General features: G+C 42.0%; 1 protein-coding gene across 2 annotated transcripts in view; it reads left to right on the top strand.

Annotated features, from left to right (window-relative positions):
* LOC108785051 (alpha-aspartyl dipeptidase) overlaps window positions 1–21,997 on the top strand; it is a 22,850-nt gene extending 853 nt beyond the window's left edge. The window contains exons 2-9 of one of the 2 annotated variants that reach the window (XM_018554049.1): window positions 3,815–3,962; window positions 4,310–4,398; window positions 7,604–7,678; window positions 9,556–9,635; window positions 12,445–12,618; window positions 18,253–18,312; window positions 19,969–20,051; window positions 21,908–21,997. In XM_018554049.1, the coding sequence (XP_018409551.1) occupies window positions 3,859–3,962; window positions 4,310–4,398; window positions 7,604–7,678; window positions 9,556–9,635; window positions 12,445–12,618; window positions 18,253–18,312; window positions 19,969–20,051; window positions 21,908–21,968 (726 nt within the window). In that variant the 5' untranslated portion in view covers window positions 3,815–3,858 and the 3' untranslated portion in view covers window positions 21,969–21,997. Of the gene's footprint in view, window positions 1–3,714; window positions 3,963–4,309; window positions 4,399–7,603; window positions 7,679–9,555; window positions 9,636–12,444; window positions 12,619–18,252; window positions 18,313–19,968; window positions 20,052–21,907 lie in introns of those variants that run through there. The other variant, XM_018554048.1, reaches the window with a different exon arrangement.

Raw genomic sequence — 21,997 nt, forward strand, 5'->3', positions numbered from 1 at the left:
CATTTACTGGCCCGGAAAAGCCGATCTGGCGACAGCTGATTTGCCAGATCGCTATTGTAAAGCCAACAGTCGGCTTTACAATTGTAAACAGAGTCCCGGCGCCTTTAGCTGCCGGGAGTCTATTTAAACGGGCCCCGTGCCAGTGATGCACTATGGTTGTCACTGGTCACTAAGGGATTAAATAAGAACACATTTTATTAATAGTTAAGTTGCTTTCACAGACACGTATGCAGATCGAAGCTCACCCCCTTGATCTACAGATGTATGAAACAGAGTGGATATAAAAGTAACAATGTTACTTTGAGCCTTTAGCTGCCGGGAGTCTATTTAAACGGGCCCCGTGCCAGTGATGCACTATGGTTGTCACTGGTCACTAAGGGATTAAATAAGAACACATTTTATTAATAGTTAAGTTGCTTTCACAGACACGTATGCAGATCGAAGCTCACCCCCTTGATCTACAGATGTATGAAACAGAGTGGATATAAAAGTAACAATGTTACTTTGGGGTTCATTTATAAAAGTTCAAGAGCTCATTTGCATAGCACTAGCACCCCTAGATGGTGCACTGCTGACAAATATGGGAATTTCCTGTACTTGTCAGAGCCACCTAGGGGTGCTTGGGCCGTGGACCCCTGTGTGCCTCTCTAACTCTTGTGTATGAACAGTGTCTGTAAACACTATGACATACGTTCTTTTGACAGAAGTAGCTTCTGCGGCCCTCCAGCTGTTGTGGAACTAGAAGTCACATGAGGCATTGCAAGACTTACAATTGCAGGCATGACAGATGCATGTTGGAATTTGTAGTTACAGCTGTACAGCTGTAGAGCTAGAGTTGCCCACCACTTTTTTAGGGCCCGTTCACACCATATGCAGTGCGTTCCGGCCCGATTTTGGCCGGAACGCACTGAATCGCATTGCGGCCTGCTCACTATTTCGTGGGGCCGGAGGGGGCGTGACGGGCCATTGAAGTGAGTGGCACCGTTGCCACACCCTCCGGCCGCAATGCGATCGCCCGAACGGGATCACCGGTGCGATCAAAATAGTGCTTGCTGGATTTTGATCCCACCGGACCGCAGGCATAATGTGTCTTGCAATCCCGTACGGGTGATCGCATTGCGGCTGGAGGGCATGGGTACTGTGCCATTCACTTCAATCAATGGCACCGTGCCCACCAAATAGTGAGCCAGCCGCAATGCGATGCAGTGCGTTCTGGCCAGAATCGGGCCGGAACGCACTGCATATGGTGTGAACGTACCCTTAAAGCCACTACATTTACAACTCCCAGCTGTTATTTTGAGAGCTGAAAATTGCTGTCAACGAGGAGGGGGCACAGAAGTGGGACAGAGGGACAGGACATACTACACACACCCTGTGCACTTCAATGAAACCTTTGTGGGTATGTGTAGCCTGTTCCAGCTGTATCTTATAAGTATTTCCAATGTTAGGCACATGATGTCCCTCTAGTGGCCATCTCTGGTATCCACCTAGGAGTATCTTTTAATAATCTCTTATTTCAAGTGTTCCACTATTATTTTGATAGCTATTGAAGTTTTTACTCCTTTCAGTCCCTGCTACTGGCTATGGCGTGTGCGCTACTCTTGAGCCATCACCATGAGCACTATTTAAGATAATAAAAGTGTTAGTTGCTATCTTGTTTTTATATAATAAATGCTAAATCATTCTTTATTGCATGAGATATGTGTGCCCTGGTATAAATAGCAAAAACGTGTTTTTTTGTTTTTTTTAAGCAAGGTTATTTTCTGGTGCCTGTGTACCAGTGAGGAAGTGTCCCTTCACGTCACAGAGACACAATGTGTTTAGATGAAGCACTGAGATCTTGAGGAATGCTGAATTAAGTTTTACTTGCTTAGAAAAAGATTACATCTGTTTATACAGCATCATGCAGGAAACATATACAGTGAGGAAAATAATTATTTGATCCCCTGCAGATTTTGTAAGTTTGCCCACTTACAAAGAAATGAAAAAGACAGAATATTAAAGGAGAACTATGAGGTGAGTGCTTTTCACTCACCTCATAGTTCTAGCCGACTTGTGACAATGAGACTGTCACAGGTCGGCTCAGTAGATCGGGAGGTGAGACACATACCGGCGTTCGCTCACCTCTCGAATCCTGTCAAAGCTCTCTGCCATGACGAGAGGGGCTGCATTCCCCCCTCCCCGCTCCGATCCGCCAGCGCTGAACGGACGGACGGACGGGGGGGTACAGCTGGTTCTGCCTCTAGATAGGCAGAGCCAGCTGTCAGTCACACAGCTGGGCAGATCCAGACATAATTGTCGGGATCCGCTTCAGCTGCGGCGTCTCAGTATTCCGTGAGCAGCTGCTCGCGGTATACTGCGGCGTCTCAGTATATCGCGAGCTAGAGCTCGCGGTATACTGAGCCTAGGGTGGCGGGAGGACGCTAGTTTGTGTCCTCCCGTTACCGTAAGGAGAACTATGGGGGAAAAGCCTTAACCCCATAGTTCTCCTTTAACCAAAAATCCCGGAAAACACATGATACAAATGTTATAAGTTGCAGTTCAGTGAGTAAAATAAGTATTTGATTCCCTACCAACCAACAATAATTCTGGCTCCCACAGACTGGCTATGTGGTACACAGATCAGTTCTGTCAATTTAAGACCAAAGAGCTGTCAAAGGACGTTAGGGACAAGATTGTAGACCTGCTCAAGGCTTGAATGGGCTACAAGACTATCGGCTTTTCACTCACCTCATAGTTCTAGCCGACCTGTGACAATGAGGGGGCTGGTACAGCTGGCTCTGCCTCTAGATAGGCAGAGCCAGCTGTCAGTCACGCAGCTGAGCGGATCCCGGCACAATTGTCGGGATCCGCTGCGGCGTCTCAGTATACCGCGAGCTACGGCTCGCGGTATACTGAGCCTAGGGTGACGGGAGGACGCTAGTTTGTGTCCTCCCGTTACCCTAAGGAGAACTATGGGGAAAAGCCTTAACCCCATAGTTCTCCTTTAAGAAAGCACATGTACAGGCCTGTCTGACGTTTGCCAATTAACATCTAAATGATTCAGAGAAGGATTGGGAGAAAGTGCTGCGGCCAGATGAGACCAAAATTGAACTCTTTGGCATTAACTCGACTAGCCGTGTTTGGAGGAAGAAAAATATTCACACAGATCCATGTGATTCACGCACCGCACCAGTGTGAATGGGCTCTGAAACCTATGTTTTATATTGCTGTCTTTGTGTCACAAGAACAGGAAGTGATGGGAAATGTCTCCCTTGGAAATGGAAGCAGCACACAAACATGTTTCTTTTTGTAATGCAGGGACGAGTTAGGATCTATGCAAATGTCTTTCTTTTCTGGTGTCACAGTATCAGAAAATGAGCGAAAAGTCATCCCAAATGGGTCACAGAAGGCAACAACAAAGTGACATGGGTTCTTTTCCCACTTTTAAAATGCTATGACAGGAGTTTGGCTTTAAAGTGCCATGATTGCTCACTTTAAAAACACTGCAAGCCAAGTATCCATCTGATCTACTCTTCACCCTTTGCACACGATTCAGATAGGTGGTCTGCATGGATTTATCGGTGATAATTAGTCTCCAAATGTAGTTCAATGTTATGGACATATCTTTTGCAGTGCACTGTTAAAAAGAATAGCAGTTTCTAACCTTTAGACTATACGACATAGTTCTCGTCAGCATTATCAAAGGAGGAACAAGTACAATAAAGAAGGGAAGAAAACTTTGTCCTTGTAATACAGATGACAGGACTTGCTGATCTCAGCAGTTGTATATGATATGAGTCACACAACTTTTCTTCTCTAACTTCTCTCTCAGCAGCTTATATCCTCTGCAACTATTCTGGCTGAAAACCATCATTAATGATGACACTCAAACGGCATCTGCTGCTTATTTCCAACTCCACACTTCATGGCGGGGGATATCTGGAACACTGCCAAGATCATATACAAAAGTTTTTGGGGATGTAAGTGAATGCATTATGGCTTATAATTCTTTCTGCTAGTTTGAGTTCTGTATGTTTTGTTATCACTTATTCTTACATTGTTCTTTGATAAAACATCAATAGAATTATTGTGGGATTTTAATACCGAATATTTATTTATACGTAATGCTTAATTGCTTTATTAGTTCCCGTGAAGCTTATCAGTAAAGGCTATTCGCACTGAAATCCCAGACAAATGCCTTGACTTATGAGCTATTTATTATTATTTATTTAAGAGCTATTTATTAGGTATGTGATCTCTCACAATACAAGCAAAGCAGTTCTCGATGGGCACACCTTCTGACTGTTTTTATTTGTCCTCTTTTTAGAAAGGTGAAACGTGTCCTGTTTGTGCCTTATGCTCTTCATGACAGGGATGACTATGTCAGGATTGCCAGGCAGAAGTTTGAAAGCCTCGGTAAGTGTGAGTGGCTTGGATTTAGTTGCTGTAATTTGGCTGCAAATGTCAGCTGGCAAAGCTATAACATATCACAAGTTTGACATTGTCTCTGCTAGCTAAGAAAAACAGGAAGTGTGTTCCGAACAGTAACTTCAGCAAGCAAAAGAACTCACATGAGTCAGGGAGTTTTTTAAAGAAGATCTGTAATGGAGAATTCAATTTTTCCAGGCAACACACAACGCTTGCGATATCTGTTCATTGTTATTTGACTGTTCTAAAATAATTCTGTTTATGTTTTGATTACATTCAATGGTGCATTTGATATTGCTGTATACAAGCACCTTTTCAAATTCTTTTTATTCTTGTACGACTTTGGGCTGATTTACTAAAGGTAAACAGATTGTTCACTTAGCAAACAAAGAGGTCTATACAGGCAGTCCCCGAGTTACATACAAGATAGGGACTTTAGGTTTGTACTTAAGTTGAATTTGTATGTAAGTCGGAACAGGTACATTTTTTAAGTGTAACTCCAGCAAAAAAAACATTTTTTAGTTTTGGATAGCATAGGGAAGGGACACGGTGTCTGTTCCTGTTGTTCAGAAGATTATAATATAATTAAAAACATTTTTTATTTAAAATGACACAGCAAAAAAATTTTTTTTCTATTTTTTATTTTATTTTATAAGCTTTATTTTGTATTATTTGTTTGCATTTTTAATTTTTATTTATTTAACTTTTTCTTTACTTTTTAAAAAAATGTTTGTCTTTTTAATTAAATGTTTTTTTTAAACTTTTATTTTTTGTATTTTAATGCTGGGAGCCATAGCCAGCCTGCTATTGGATATTTCAAATTGCAATAGCCAATAGCAGGCTGGCTATTGCATCTGCCAAATGTACCGGCAGCTGCAGGTACATTTAGGAGAACTGTGGACCCTGTTTGGAAGTTCGGATTGTCCGTAAGTCGGACGTCCGTAACCCGGGGACTGCCTGTATAGCAAAGATTTGCATAGCTTATTCATCCACTGAAACAACAAGTATATTTGTTTTGTGCAAGTTAACCGGCAAAAAGAAATGTTCTCTAATATCTCTTCTGGTTGAATGTTCTTCAATAGTTTATTTTTAAAGAACAGAAGGAATTGGGCAAATACTGCATTATGGCCACTAGGTGGAGTTGATGTTCATAGGAAATAAGTACATGTTAGTAACGAGATACAATGTTACAATTCAAGAGAGCCAGTTTCCTGAGTCATTACCTGCGGCACGGCTTCCTGATTGGCCGGGAAGCCAGCTCCATGTTCCCTTGCGGCACTGCCGGTCAGAGGAAATTTCTTTTCTATTGCTCTGCTGAAGTCTCAAATTTTAGATTTTACCTCACTTTAGTTTTCAATCACAGTGGTCACCAAGACAAAAAGAAAGGTTGAATCTCTTCAGTGGGACACAGAGACAGCTGCCGGTCATCTTTCCTTACTATATCTAAAAATGAGGTTTTGTATTTGGATACGCTTTCTAAGAGCTGATAATTTCTTGCAACAAATGCCATATTATATAGTTACATAGTAGATAAGGTTGGGAAAAAAAAGTCCATCCAGTGTGTCAAACATTTTAGCACTGACATACCATATATCAACTCCGTGTAACACAGTTGACATATAAATAAATAATCTCAAATTGTGCAAATATATATACACTACATATATTTTCATGAATAAATATATATACAATGTAGTAGTGAGTGTACAGCTTGTATATCAGGGTACATTTGCTGTCCCCTCAAAATTACTCAACACACAGCCATTAATGTCTAAACCGCTGGCAACAAAAGTTGATCTATTGGGGCTCATTGATGCCAAATCAAAGATCATTTGGTCTCCACTCTCAATAGTTTACTTTTCAGTTTTCCTTTTCTGGGACCCTGTTGCAATATTTGTAAACAACAAAATGTTAACTCTTCTGTTTTACCATAGTGTTTCTCCCACATGTGCTTGTCCCATTCTCAAGGTTTTGTCATTTGTGTGTTCCAAGACCTGTCTCCTCAGCTGTCTAATTGTCTTGCATCTATAAAACATTGGACAAGAACATATGGTAACATATATAAGTCTAGTGGTACTACAGTTTATAAAGGAGTATATACTTGTTATGGAATTATCCTTTGGATTGGTAAACTCTTTGCAGGCATATATTCACAGGTTTTACAAAGACCACAATGAAATGGGCCTTTGGGTGGCTTTGGTAACCAGTTTTTATTGTCATCTTTATTTTTTTGTCTTGGTCTCCAGATGACTGTGTACCAGTCTATCACATACATTTCTGCCTCTTTGGTAGGTTATACTCGGATGTTCATTCAGGACTTCCCTTAGGCACTCATCTTGCATCAGGCCCGGCGCTACCGCAAGGCAAGTCAGGCGGCCGCCTGAGGGCGCTGCAGGGTGAGGGCGGAAAAAACAGGGCATTTTGACAAGTACTTGTCAAAATGTCCCGATGTTTGCGCTATGTTTTTTTTTCACTGGGAGGAAGAGCAGCGGCGAGTCAGCGCTGGTCCAGTGGGAGGAGCTCCAGGTGGGGTCCTAATATGCATTAATACTGGCCAATATTTATTAATTAATCCATATACAGGGGGTGCCAAATATGTATATATTTTAAGAGATGTTATCTATGCATTACTTTTCGAAGATTAATTGAATTACAGTATCAATGTGTAGTATGATGTTCGCTCAATAAATGGTGTTAATCAAATGTATGCTAGCGTCACCATGCGACAGACAGGACAGTCAAAGAAAATGGCAGGAGCACAGTTGTCGTTTGAAGTGTGCAAGACCATTTTGAAGTGGTATTTGAATGTAAGAACATTGTGGAGGTACAACGACAATTGAGGCATGAGTATGCAACAGAACCGCTAACACGCCTAACAATTGCACGCATTCCTGATAAATTTGAGACGCATGGTACTGTGTGTGATGTGCACAAGGGAAGACAAGTGGACACTTTCGTCAATGTTGCTCAAGCAGTAGTTCGCCATAATCAGAAGTGTCTGGACGCTGATGGTAACCACATTGAGCACCTCTTTGTGATTGCAGAAGTCAAACGTGACTTGTATTCATCTTTTGTTTTTTGTGTATATTTAATATTACAATTTTAATACAGTTCTTCCTTTATTAAAATGTGTATACATCCTCTGTATTTGGCTAGATTGTGCCCTATAAAAAATGATCTTGATATATTTCAGGTTATGGCCTAGACAGCATACATGAGGCAGTTGATCCTGTAGAGGCGGTGCAGAAATCAGAAGCCATATTTATTGGTAAGTTCCATTTGCAGTGGAGTACAATTACAGTACATTATCTATACATTTAGTATAGGAAAAAATCAACACCAGAAATCAGAAGCCATGTTTAATGTGCAGTACAGTATAGTACTGTTATACTACATTATTTATTCAATGCAGAAAACAACATCAAAACCAACTTTAGTAAAAATTCTCATGCTGGCTGCAAGAAAGTGGGTAGAAGACGTTTAGATACTGACACATAGTGTTATTTTTATTTTTATTTAGTTAGGAAAGCATACAGTATGCTGGCATCTCAAGCTGGAAATATTAAGTCTACATAGCTAGTGGCCAGTGGTTCTTTATTAGATGATATGTTACATGCTCAATGTCAAGTATAGTGAGCTCTGTACAAAATTATACTGTACATATGGTAGACAAAATTATATTGTGCATGCTTATGACTATGGTACCTTGTAGCTGTTGGCCTGTATATGATCAGGACTCAATATATGAAATGAATGTAACTTAAACAGATTTTTCCCTATTTTAGACAATCGACAACCTGATTTCTAGTGTGGAAGGATTATGGATTCTAGATGATTAACCTAGCAGTATTAAAAAAAAAACAAGTATTTATTTTTAAAGTGTAGATTTAGTGTAGTTTTATATATTTGCAGATGTTCTACATTAAAGGAGAACTATGGGGTTCTATCTTTTTTTTTAATGAATGCATTCCTTAGGCTAAATAAGTAAATCATGTAATTTACTCTAATTAGCCAAAATGCACAGTAAGGCTGTAAACCCTTATTTAAGGTGGTGGGCGGGGCTAAGCGCCACAATGAGAAGACATCCCGACGTATCTGACGGGATCCTCCCCACTGATGACTGACAGTGATTCTTGAGAGAAAAGGAGCTGGCACACGGGGACGTGCAGGTTAGGAGAGAGCTGCTGCGCATGTCCATATATTCGTGGACGCGCAGCAGCTCTCAAGAATCACTGTCAGTCATCAGTGGGGAGGATCCCGTCAGATACATCGGGATGTCTTCTCATTGCGGCGCTTAGCCCCGCCCACCACCTAAAATAAGGTTTTACAGCCTTCCTGTGCATTTTGGCTAATTACAGTAAATTACATTATTTACTTATTTAGCCTAAGGAATGCATTCATAAAAAAAAAAAAAGATAGAACCCCATAGTTCTCCTTTAAGCTGAGTTTTCTATTGAACATAGGCATATACTGCAGAAAACCCACTGTATGTTCTCCATTTACATATCATTTTAGGCCCTGCATGAAAGCAAGTTACTAAACAAATTTAATGTTATAGACTTGTGTCTGCCACATTAAATAATGTGTCATAAAAATTGTGACATAGGGCTGTGAGACCGTGTAAATGTGATGCTTCTACTAGGATAAATGGTGAAAGTAGATCGAAACCCTTTCACTATATCTCATGTATGTTTAAACATGTTAATGTCATTTCAACATTTATTTTCAATCTTTTATTTTTATTTTGCTTTAATAAAAAAAAAAAAGCTGGTGATCCTGCCAAGAAGTTACCACTTCTTGTGATCAGCTGACATGTCTCCCATTTGTGCTTCTGCACTGTCATCCTGTCACATGCAACCTTGGTGGAGACTACAAGCAGCTGTGCTGAGACACATAGTACAAGTGTGGTTCTCCCTTGTCACTATCAGAAAGCGAAAACAAAGCAATGTTGTATAGGGATGCTGGAGCAAGTGCTTTTACACTGGAAGTGGCTGAAGGATCAGTAGCACTGAGATACAAAACTAATAAAAAGAAAAGATGAAAATAGTGTTTTATGAAAAACATGGCAATTGTTATACACCGTGCTTTACCAAACTAAAAATAACCCACTGTATTAGAACTAACTGCCTGTAATTTTATGTCCAGGTGGTGGGAACACTTTCCGACTTCTGAAAGCCTTGTATGATAATGGTTTGATACAAGCCATCAGGAAGAGAGTCATTGAGGTAATTTGTATTCTTTGTACAGGTTTGTACTCTATATAAATGTCATGATGTCATTATTTCTTCTGGCTGGAATTCAAGCATAGTCATTTTGTACATGCAAGTTGGTGGGGGGGTTGGGGGAGTTCACTGATCTGTTCATTTTATATTGTGCTGAGAACATGATTCTTAATGGCTTTTTGCACATGGCTCCCAGAGCAGACCTCAAGATCTCTTGCAAAAGCCCTGCTTACCCAAGCCTAAACGTAACCCTAACATCAGACTTAAAAATAGATTACACACCTATATTTAGAGGTGTCTAAGGGTATTTTCATATACCTTGTATTTTTCGAACCTGAGGTGCACTTATATGCAGCATCCCAACTCTTTCACCTAACTATAGCTTCACAAGGCTCAATTCTCTGTGAATGGTCAACAGAGAGATAAGGGGGGTGTTGCAATGCCCTTACTTCAAGAGTTGAAAGTGGTAATTGCTAAATAATGATTCCAGGGTCAGGTTTTTGTGGACCTGTAAAACTCTGTAACTCTGTAGACACATTCATATATGTTTCCAGTTGAATGCTTTAGCAGTGGCAAAAACCTCAAAACATTTGGAGTCACATAGAGAATTATTATTCAGACAAGCATTGTGCTAACATCCCCCATTTTCATAATCTTACCTCCACTTTAGAGCAGCTGTGAGCGAGTCTAAATACGATTGTGCAGTCCAGATAAGAGAGTTGGAAACCATAGCACTCTCTAGTCAACTCTTAATAAAAGAGATGATCAGACACACCACCTTCCCTTCTATGTAATATAAGTCTTTGTGAGGACACACGTAGGCTGAGGGGTGCGGTTGTTGAGCAGCTATACCAGCATAGAGCAATAGAGAGACATGCAGGAATCAGCATTGTAGACAAAAAGAGAAGAATGTGTTCTAAACATTTTTGAACAGCTATCAATCAAACTTTAGAACATGCAAAAGTACAGGACTGTAAAGAGATAGAAAGGTGTGAGACTTCAGTCAGGCTTTAATGGTAAAATGGGATTAAGTGTGACAAGAGGGAAAGCTGTTATTGTTTCTTTCTTGTACACTGATGAACAAGGGATCTCTTTAACCTTTGGGTGACACTGCTGCCTACAGGATAATTGGACAATGGCAAACAAAAGAACTGTGGACCAGCCCAGGATAACCACTTCTACTACCAGCATACCAGCAGGATGAAGGACATCTTTTCTTTAATCAAGACTGTTCTCTTCTGCTGGAGCTTTTTATGTTCGATTGCAGCTCCCTGGCTCAGTCATCCTCAGCCTTTTGGAGTACCATGTCTGGACCCTGCTGGACTCGATGTTGTAGGGATAGCTTGGGAGTGTCTTTCGGGTTCCGGGTTCCACATGGGGCACTGTCTAGTCTCAGTTCTGGTAAAAGCTGCAAAGCACTTTCCAGGTCCAGAGCCGTTGGCTTTTCATCAGAGCTTGCTCTGTCTCTAAATACTTGGTTAGGTTGCTAGGTGCCATAATTTCCCTTTCCCACTGGTTTTGCTGCAGAAGTGGTTAGCTCTGTGGGATTGAGTGCTGAAATCAAGAAGTCATATGGAACTCAGTCTTTGGTCCATTCCTGCTGCCTGCCTACAGTGACTTTGGTCGAATCCGGCCATCCAGCTATCGGCTCATACCAATTTTCTGGGTTTTATTAGTACGTGAGGCCGTGCCTCTTGCCCTGAGCTTATATGTTGCCTTACCACCACACAGTTGCAGCATTTCTGATTTTAGACATACACATACATTAGAGCTTTGTTTTCGCTGCCCTTCATCCACTTCTAGCTATGACCCTACTTTATCAAACAATGTCTCAAACTAATCAAAACCCCTTAAAAGATATCTAACTGCTGCGGTTGATATCTCATTTATAGAAAGCATGAAGCAGATGGCTGTAGCGTTAAATTTCAGCTGTGATGGTGTGCTGGAAGCATGTGTCTCATTTTAGCAGATCCTTGTGTAAAATGCGTTTGATCCACATGGCCTCCAAGGGACAACGTCTGTTTAGACCAGCTCTTTTGTCAACTACTACAAGGATGCTACTGGTGGCAGGAGCACCCATCTTCCTCAGCGGAAGAAGCCTAAGGAACAGAGGAAGTCTTCTCACTCTCTGACTGTTAAGAAACATCTGTTTTGTTTCTCCCCAACCTTGGCTCCCCATCCACTTGTTAATCCTGGAATTTAGAACCTTTGTTAACCTTTAAGGATGCGTGGACAGCTTCCATTTCAGATATATGAGTGCAGGAAGTGGTTTTCCAGGGGTTTTACTCCAATCTATGCACCACAACAAAGCCCAAATTCGCTCTATTCTGGATCTCAAAGCTCTGAATGTCTTTATTCGAATCTAAAAATTCTTCATGGAATCCACCAAATCTGTCATTGGCTACAAATATGCTTCTCTTCATCTTCCCACCTATTCAGTCCAACAGTGATTCCTATGCTTTGCTGTGGGGCACCTGCACTATCAGTTCATGGCTTTGCCCTTTGGTCTCAGGTATTCACAAAGGTACTGGCCGCAGTAATAGCCCTGTTGTGCTCTTCTGGCATCTCCATTGTGGGATACTTAGATAATGTCTTGTTGAGGGGTTCTGCTGGACAACATGACATTGACCATCCAGGAATTATATTGATTCAGACTGTTCACATGCTATGCAAGTGTTGGATGTCTAAAACGGAATGTATAGGAATTGATGTGCCTGATTATACAGACACATTTGAATTTCTGGCATTGATATCCCTCTGTAAATATTAGCAAACATTTAAATAATTATGTATTCCTTTTATATGATTTCAGGATGGAATCCCTTATATAGGTTCCAGTGCTGGTACTAATGTAGCTACTGTTAGTATCAACACAACCAATGATATGCCAATTGTGTACCCACCATCTCTACTGGCTCTTGGATTAGTACCATTCAACATCAACCCTCACTTCCTGGATCCAGATGTCAACAGCCGACACATGGGGGTATGTTTATTGACTTATATCAGCTATTTCATTAAGGCTTTGTTGGAACCTTTTCACACCTATGCATTGTGTAACGTGGTTTTGCAGTGCTATTTATTTCCATTGGTGACCCATTGCAGAAATGTAGAGGTGCTCACACACTGGAGCTGCAGTAACTTTTTAAGGCAATGCACGGCAGTGCACATTAATGTGCAACACACTACAACATAAAGGTGTGAAGTGGGCCTGTGCCGCCCCAATAGGGTCATAGAATATGAGATGCATAGCCTCAGTTAATATTAGCATTGTTATATAGGTTAGAATTTATATAGTGTGATTTGCCTAACTATTTTCTCATAGCTAAATCCATGTGTTATCCTATGCTGCCATCTAGTGGCCTTTTGTTGTAACAAACATGTTTTCTGTAATTATTCCTCATGTGACGATGTATTTCCCCCTAGTGTACGCCCCTTCCTTCTTCCTGTGTGCAGTACTTCCTGTGTCATGGCCAAAGCTAGCAAGCCACATGTAACAGGACACATATATAATCTGCACAGTACGTAGGAAAGGCATCATTTTCTGACCGCACAATACTATAACCGTTCAACTGCTGTTCCTATCATCTGCTGTAACCCTGATGTTAAAGAATAAACACCTCTTTTGAATGAATCGGTATTGACGAGTTCAGCTATCTGACGAGGATTGTCCGCAGTGAGTATATCTGCTTATACAGGCCAGGCATAGAGGTCTCAGCAAGGGATATATTTTGCTATCACAACAATCGGAGTCAGAATAGGGCCTTAGTGTTTTACAGTTACACATTACACAAACTTTTATTCATGACAAGACCTGAATTAGATTTAAAATAATCAATACAATAAAATCTACAGATTCTATTAAAACAAATTGTGCATATTTGGAAACAGAATATGTTTCTAATTTCCCATGGGATATAGACAAGCTATAATCCTGTCTTTCAGACATGATTGCCTATGTATTAGGTTATATCTACAATCTAGACCCTAGTGGCAGTATCCTGCCAAATGTATGTCTGGAAGGTTCCCATTTATATAGGTCATGGTATAGCTATTATTAGTCACATTCAACGGGACTTATTCTTCAATGTTGAAGACGTTTCCCAGCTTATCCAAACCACTTTTTCAGTTCTGAGTGTCAGGAACAAACCCCAGCATTTATATGCACAAACGTCACACAGCCATTCTAATAATGTGTAAAAAATGGGTTTATGGTACAAGATGGGAAGTGTAAAAGCTGTGGAACCACCCTGCTCTAATTTACATAATCATTAGTTTTACATTGCTGAAGGTGTGAATTGTTGACAAATTGCCATGGTAGAATGGTTAAAACAGCATTATATTTGACACAGATGATGTCTAAGATTTTCACCCCTGTTTAGGATGGATGTTCTAGTTTCACATAAATGGCCTATTTGCACAGCAGTTGTCCTCTTTGTCCAAAATATGCACCTCGCTATCCTCAAAAAAATGTCTGTTTTCCTTAGGAGTAGGAAGACCGCTAACCATGTAGAATCTGCCTTCCTATGTTGGACCACTATTTGTTGAGAGGCTATTTTGTCTCTCCAATGTACAGGTCTTTACATTCCTCACTATACTGCACTGCAAATACCGAGTTACTTCGCTTACGTTTGGGTGTAGAGTCTTCTGGATGTACACGCTTCTGTCTCTGTGTATGCTGTGCTTGAAAGACACAGGTTTGATGCTTGTTAAAAATCCTTCAGAGTTTTTGTGACCCTCCAGCTACATATGGGATGACAGTAGTACTCTGTGTGTTCTGCTTCTCCCCTCTGTTTGATGGTCTTGTATTTTTGCTTGATATCTGCCCTCTCGGATGAGGTTTTAACTACATTTATGCGAGACTTTTACACCTAAATGACCCAGTTTTTTGCTGACTCTGATCGCAGGAGCCATAAGCCTGCTTCCACACCCAGGGCCGGCCTTAGGGGGTGTGCGAGCAGTGCGGCCGCACAGGGCGCCATGGCAACAAGGGCGCCGTGCGGCCGACACAGCTCGTCCTGGGGGCGGCTTCTCTCCCCCTTACCGCTGGGCGCTGGCCATCCGATATGACAGCGCTCCCTCGTCCGCCCCCCCCACCCTCCAGGCGGGGGGGGATCACTGAGGGGCGCTGTAAAGCTTTCTCGCACAGGGCGCCTAAAGGCCTAAGGCCGGCCCTGTCCACACCCTGTCCAGCTGATTCTTTATGTTATTTTCCTGCAGTCTTAGTGGCTTCTGAGCCATCAACTTGCAGAGACTGATTCAGAGTTGCTCAAATCCTTGTCGAATTAACTTAACACTGAGGAGTCAAAAAAGCAATGCTATTACTCCTAAGTTAAAAGAGAACATTTTTGCACTTATTGATTGTGGTGCTAACCACCTTAAATCTGGAGGATTAGCCTGTTTTTTTACCAGTAATGTTTCCAGTCTTAGGTTCTATAGGGCACTTAAAGGAGAACTATGAGGTGAGTGCTTTTCACTCACCTCATCGTTCTAGCCGACCTGTGCCAGTCTCATTGTCACAGGTCGGCTAGAACGATGAGGTGAGTGAAAAGCACTCACCTCATAGTTCTAGCCGACCTGTGCCAGTCTCATTGTCACAGGTCGGCTAGAACGATGAGGTGAGTGAAAAGCACTCACCTCATAGTTCTAGCCGACCTGTGCCAGTCTCATTGTCACAGGTCGGCTAGAACGATGAGGTGAGTGAAAAGCACTCACCTCATAGTTCTAGCCGACCTGTGCCAGTCTCATTGTCACAGGTCGGCTAGAACGATGAGGTGAGTGAAAAGCACTCACCTCATAGTTCTAGCCGACCTGTGCCAGTCTCATTGTCACAGGTCGGCTAGAACGATGAGGTGAGTGAAAAGCACTCACCTCATAGTTCTCCTTTAAGGCAGCAAAATATTTCCCTTTGCACACACTTCTCCAGCTGTTTCCATAGGAAGATTGGATGCACCTGATAGGTTGTGTGCCCCCTAAGCATGTTCTGACCCTGTATCCCTTTAGATATGGTTGAGAAGTGGATCCAGCCATATCTCACCTTAGCAAGGCAACTACTATTCTAGTGGAGGATGAACCTGCTTCTAAGAACCAAACTCATACCTGACCTCTGCGGACTGATAAGGTCTCCACTACGAATTATCTGCCTGCATTTGTCTCCAGTGTTGTGCAGCAAGCTCTACTAATACACACTGCCAATGATTTCCCACCTGTGCCTGTTTCCAGCAATCAACAGTCTGATCCCCATCTGCAGGCTTCCATGGCTAGCTCCCTCTCCACCAGCTCAGACTGCTGCATACCAACATCCCCTAGTGTTAACCACTCAGTATAAGCGCCAAATTTGAAATGGCAAAAGGTTGTGTGTTTTTAAAACATCAATATCAACAAGTCACCTGCACTCCATACAGCATATAGACCTTCACAGAAGTTCAGTGGTTGAAGTGACAACACAGTGTCAGATGCAGTCCATAATAGAATTCACCAGCATTCGATGACATGTGCGAGAAGTATAAGCACTTTTATTGAATTGTCACAAGCGTCATAAAGCCAACGTTTCGGGCCACGCAGGGCCCCTTCTTCAGGGTGACATAGTGACCTACGTCGTCACTATGTCACCCTAAAGAAGGGACCCTGCGTGGCCCCGGGACAGCTGCGTGGCCCTGGGACAGCTTCTGGTAATTTGGCTGTCCCTTTAGTGTTGGACCAACATGTTGGGACAATTCAATGGTTCTCTCATACATCAGGGAACAACCAAAAGTCTTGCAGCAGCAAGAGAAGTATAGGCAATCCTGTCCTGGGCATATCTGTACATTCCAGACTTGTCAGCCATATACTGTACATTCTAGGCATAGACAATTTGCAGGCAGATTTCCTCAGCTGGCAGTGTATGGAGGTAGAACAGTGATCTCTGCACTCAGAGGTGTCCCAGGACCTGTGTAACAGGTGGGGGACACTGGGCATGGACCTTTTGACCTCCAGTTTTATTAGCAAACTGGACAGGTTTGTATACAGGTGCAGGTAACTGCTGGTCTAAGTACATGGGTTATACTGTGAGCTGGCCTACAGTTGTTTTCCAGGATCTAGTCCCCCTGTAGGTGGCAGTATAACCTGAAGGTTTAAGGCTTTCTGTCACTCAATTAACTACAAGAAAAACATTTTATGTTACAATGATAATGCCCTTTAAACATCTCTACTCTGGTGATCTGAGAATTCACACATCTTCAGTCATGTAAATTGAACAATTAACACCTATGCAGACGTTCCAATACAAAGAGACAGGATTTGGTAATCTAAAACAAGGTGGCTCAACAACCTCTAACCTTCTGACCCTTAACCAAATTCTGAAATTCACGTCACCCTAACCTTAAAGTGGTATAATGCTTAATCACGTAAAACTTAAACCTGACACAAAGCCTAACCTTAACGTAACGCTTTACCCTAAGGGCAGGTTCACACCATTTTCCGGACCAGATCTGGCTTGGAAAATGGTGTGAACTTGCCCGGAGTTCCAGTGCATTCCAGACCAGACAAAATGAGACATGCAGTATTTTTCTGGTCTGGCCTTGTCTGGTCTGGCCTGCAACAGATTGCACTGGTGTGAACAGAGGCCAGAAATGGCATAGGGATATGGTGTGAATGGGCCCTCTCGGCGGAAATGGGTGTGTTGCAGTAACGTGGACTTTACCACAGCGTACGTTATGTGCATTAGCGCATTGCACTGCCATTAATTTTGAAAACACATCTCTGATGCACATGCATTGCAGAGCACCACAATGCACTACTGGCAGGATGGAAAAATGCTGCATGTCCATGTTTTGGTCCAGTCCTGTGCGTTACCAGCCCATTTAAAATGAATGGGCTGCTTTACCGCAGTGCATTGCAATAATGCATTGCACAGGAATGGACAAGTGCGAATGTGCCTTAATTCCTAATATTAAATTAAAGTGACATTAAAGTCAAAAAAATGTTTCCCTCCCCCCAATGTTAATGTCAGCACTTACCTTAAATGATGTCTCTTAATCCAAACCTCCTCTTCTTTCCTGATGTTTTCATCTGTCCCTCCAGCGGTGCGGCGGGTCTCCGATCCAGCGCTGACTCCTCTCTGCTTGGTGGTACTTCCTGTCCCACCGTGTGTCTGCATGCGGGTGCATGCGTCCATAGACTTACCTTGCGTCTCTCCTCGTCTCCCGGCCGAAAATCCGAGCAGTTTCGGATTTTCTGACGGTAGCGCGCGGCGAAGACGGGGTAAGTTTAAACCACTGTTAAAGCAGTTTAAAAAAAAAAACAAAAACTTTTTGCATATATCTACTGCTTGCTAGCCGCATATATATGCAAAAAAAACGGAGGCTTTAGAAACCCTTTCACTCCATCTAAGCCTTACTTCCCTTATCCTTAAAGCATCTGGTGTTTTAGAACTAAAAGCGTCTCTACTCTAAAACAAAGGAGCATTTGCCAGTTTGGAATTGTACTATTTCATTTCAGCAAAGCGACCAATCCTTCTCCTACCATTGTATGAACTGTTTACACAGACACCCTTGGTCAGTTTCTGACCAGCCACTTAAATCAAATCATTAGCTGGACAAAAATGTTATCTCTGTACTGATTTTCTACTTTGTCTGTTCAGGAGACACGAGAGCAGCGGATATCTCAGTATCATGAAGAACCAGACACTCCTCATGTGCTTGTATGTATGGACTGAATATAATATCTTTATGGTATATTGTCAGCAGGTTTTGGTTGTACAGTAAGCTATTGCAATAGTTGTGTATTGTGATGGCTATTAGAGCCATATAGAAAACAATGGCTGGCGTATTATGATGGCTCCAAAACCAAACTTTTTCGTTCATCTTAAAGTCTACCTATAGCTAAAACCTTTTTAATTAGTTGGAGAAGGGAAGGGTCAGGTTTTTATTGTAGTCTATGTCCCTGCTGGGGAGATTCACCTTCTCTATTTGTCCCTAGACCCCACTGTGCCGCAAACAGAAAGGTATTACTATTAAAACAGGGAATATTTCACTGGTAACACATGGACTGGTGACAGGTGGGAATTCCATCACTTCGGATGTAAAGGGAAAGCAGAAATATAGCCTAAGTTGTAGATTTAGTTACGGTAGTTATGCATGCTTTTGCATTTCACCACTTTGGTTAACTCTTCTAGTTTAATTGTTAGAGGCCAACATAATGATGCTTTTTTTTTTAAATTAGAAACTTAAAGCGGCTATAGACGGCCCAAATTTCATAAGATTCCTGCTAATTTTGCTGAAAATAAAGCACGATCTAGCTTGATAAAAGTTGATTTAAAGTGACATTAAACCCTCAGATTTTTTAACATAAACCAATACTGTAATGTGTGCCTTACTGTAATCCATGGTTGTTTCCCTTCTCTTTGCTGCTCTTCCTTTTAAATCCTCATGTCTTCTCATGCTGGGGGAGAACTTCCCTTTTCAGCTCAGGGCCTCTTCCTGTAGTGCTAGGTCAGATTACAAGCCTATACAAACGTATACACAGACACCGTGTATCCATTCCTGAGACAAGGCAGTCTGCTGCAAAACAGAAGTTCTGTCCAGCATGAGAACAGATACAGATTTAAAAGGAAGAGCAGCAAAGAGAAGGGAAACTACCATGGATTACAGTAAGGCGCACATTACAGTATTGTTTTATGTAAAAAAAATCTGAGGGTTTAATGTCACTTTAACAATTGACTTAGCCGGATGAAATCGGCCCAATAAAGACTTCTCCCTATCTGAAGCAACACTTTGTTTGTGTATTCGGTGCCACATCTGCCTCTGTAAAGGCCCAAACTGCCTAATGACAGAAAACAAGTATATTCATCTTTAAACATTTGTTTTATGACTAATCAGTTGTGATCAGTTGTGTGCATTTTAGCTTCTATGTCTATTATATACCTGTAATCATTTAAGGCCCATTCACACCAATTGTGGTGCATTCCAGAGCGGTAGCTGCTGGAACGCACAGCAATCGTTCACTAAACTCCCCCCAGTGGTGCATAGAAGTCAATGGCAATGCAGCCACTCCCCCGCCCGCAGTATGCTCAGACGCGTGGCATAACATTGCCTGTGTTCCGTTCCACTGCGAATGCAAAAAAAATGCTACATGCTCTATTTTTATGTGTTCGCAGTGGACCGGAAAGCAGGCAATGTTTTGCCACGTGTCTGATCGTACTGCGTTGGGCGGATTTGGGGTGTGGCTGCGGTGCCAATTGGTGTGAACAAGCCATGATATATAAACACGTATAATGTATTTTTTTGGTTAGCAGATTCTGTATTACAAGCAAAAGTTCTTAAATCTTCTTGACCAGTAATTCTTAACATGTTTTCAGGCTCTTCGAGAGGGTTGCATGCTTCTAGTTGAAGGGAATAAAGCAACACTTCTTGGCATAACCAAAGCCCGACTGTTTCTAAGGTAAATGTTAACTTAGAGGGAGGTTTAAGGTCTCAAATGTGTTTCAGTGTTTTGTATCGAATATGGCCTTTTTTTTCAGCATAGGTGTGTTTATTTCAAGTGCCCTTCACTTGATTAAATGCTGACTCATGCATTTTCCCACCTTGTATTATTTTTTCACTGCTCAGTCACCTAAGTGCCACAGTATAGGTTGCTTTTTATCCCATGCTTCCCGACAGCACCCCCCTCCTTCCCGACCACGCTCTGCCAGGGAGACGTTCTGTTGATTGATCTCACTGTCCCTGCACTTTCTAGACACAAAAGAGGTCACCGGAATGCAGAGGGAGGGGGCATGCACTCACAGGAATTGGCACAGGCACTAGAACTGGAAGGAGCCTTGTTTTGTGTCAGGAAAGCACAGGCACAGTGACATAAGAGCTGTCAATCATAAGACCTGCCTCCTTTGCAGAATTGGGGGACACTGTCACGTACTGGATATTAGCTTCCACTGCACACAGGAGCAAGGGATAAAAGCAAAGATAGGTGACTGACCTGTGAAAAATAATACAGGGTGAGACTTATTTCATGTACATTCTCAGTGAGGAATAAAGCATTACGAAAAACGGTGTTTTTAGACTTAAAGTAGAACTTCACCTACAAATCTGTCTAAAGATTCATGCTCCTTTTGTAAAAATGTATTTTGAAAATCCCCCGCCTGTTCAGTTTATTTACATGTTGATCATACCAGTGCTTTTGGGAATCCTGCATTTCCTGTGGAGAGCCATCAACAATAATGCTGCACTCCTGAATTGACAGTAACATTGTGGGCTCACCATTGTGAATCCCCGTACAACTCGCAGCAATTATGTCATTATGCTGGCATCATAGACCCTAGACAACTCTAAAATAGAGGGGATACCACCTCCAGGGTGATAGCAGAGACATGTCCTGCCCATCTCTCAGCCACGTCACAGTCACGTCACCAGCATAAAACACTTTAGAAACTGTGGATATAGAATTGTGTTCTTTTTAAAGCTATGAAAGGACTGTCCCTGCTTCCTTCATACATACAGTATGTTCAGTGCATAAACTTACCAACTACTTTATAGTATATGTGCTCATCCTGTAACATCAGATTTGACAGGGCATTTGGTAAACATTCAGAAAACTAGTGTATAGAAGAACTCCAGGAATAGTAACAACTACCCCTTGCAGTGGGGCTACAAGTGCACTGTGAGGGTTAACTACTCATTTTTCTCTAGGGGCTGGAATAAAGAAGATGCACTCACCGGAGTCTGTGACGGTTAGCGCTCAAATCTCTTCCCCTCTGCTACGGTGGTGAAATATCCCTCGGTGTCCTCATGTCTAATGGAGCTGCATTAGATGTGATGACGCCATGGATCCATAGATTGCCGGAGCACAGGAGAGAAGAGGATGCGGGGACCAGTCTAGCAGTCAGGCAGGACCGAGAATCAGGTGAGTACATCTTCTTTATTTTAGCCCCTAGACCACATGCACTTGACACTTGCATTGTTTCCTCTTGCAAATTTCCAGCAGGATCAACAGGTATTTTTTGCACACTTTTAATGGTCTATTTAATAGACCAAAAGGGAGTAAATAAGAGAAATTCATGGTTCGGGTTTACACATACTTTAGATTGTTTACTTTGTTATGATGAGAAAATGATGCTCATAGTGCGACATTGTAAAAGCAACACAAAGGACCTTGTACTTAAATGAAAGTGTAAAAGCCAGAAACCATTACAGGGTAGAACACAGGGATCCTAACCAGAGTGCTTGCTGTCAATAGTGGATGTACCTCATGAAACTGCTGATATAGAATGTAACAAGGTGTACTTTTTATGTCTTTTTGTGCAGAAGCAAAGCCCCTACAGAACACGAGCCAGGACAAGACTTCAGCTTCCTCTTAGATCAGTGATGAACAAAAGACAAAGTAAAACAAACATT

Source organism: Nanorana parkeri, unplaced genomic scaffold (genome assembly GCF_000935625.1).
Source record: "Nanorana parkeri isolate BGI_ZX_2015 unplaced genomic scaffold, ASM93562v1 scaffold139, whole genome shotgun sequence".
Taxonomy (NCBI): domain Eukaryota; kingdom Metazoa; phylum Chordata; class Amphibia; order Anura; family Dicroglossidae; genus Nanorana; species Nanorana parkeri.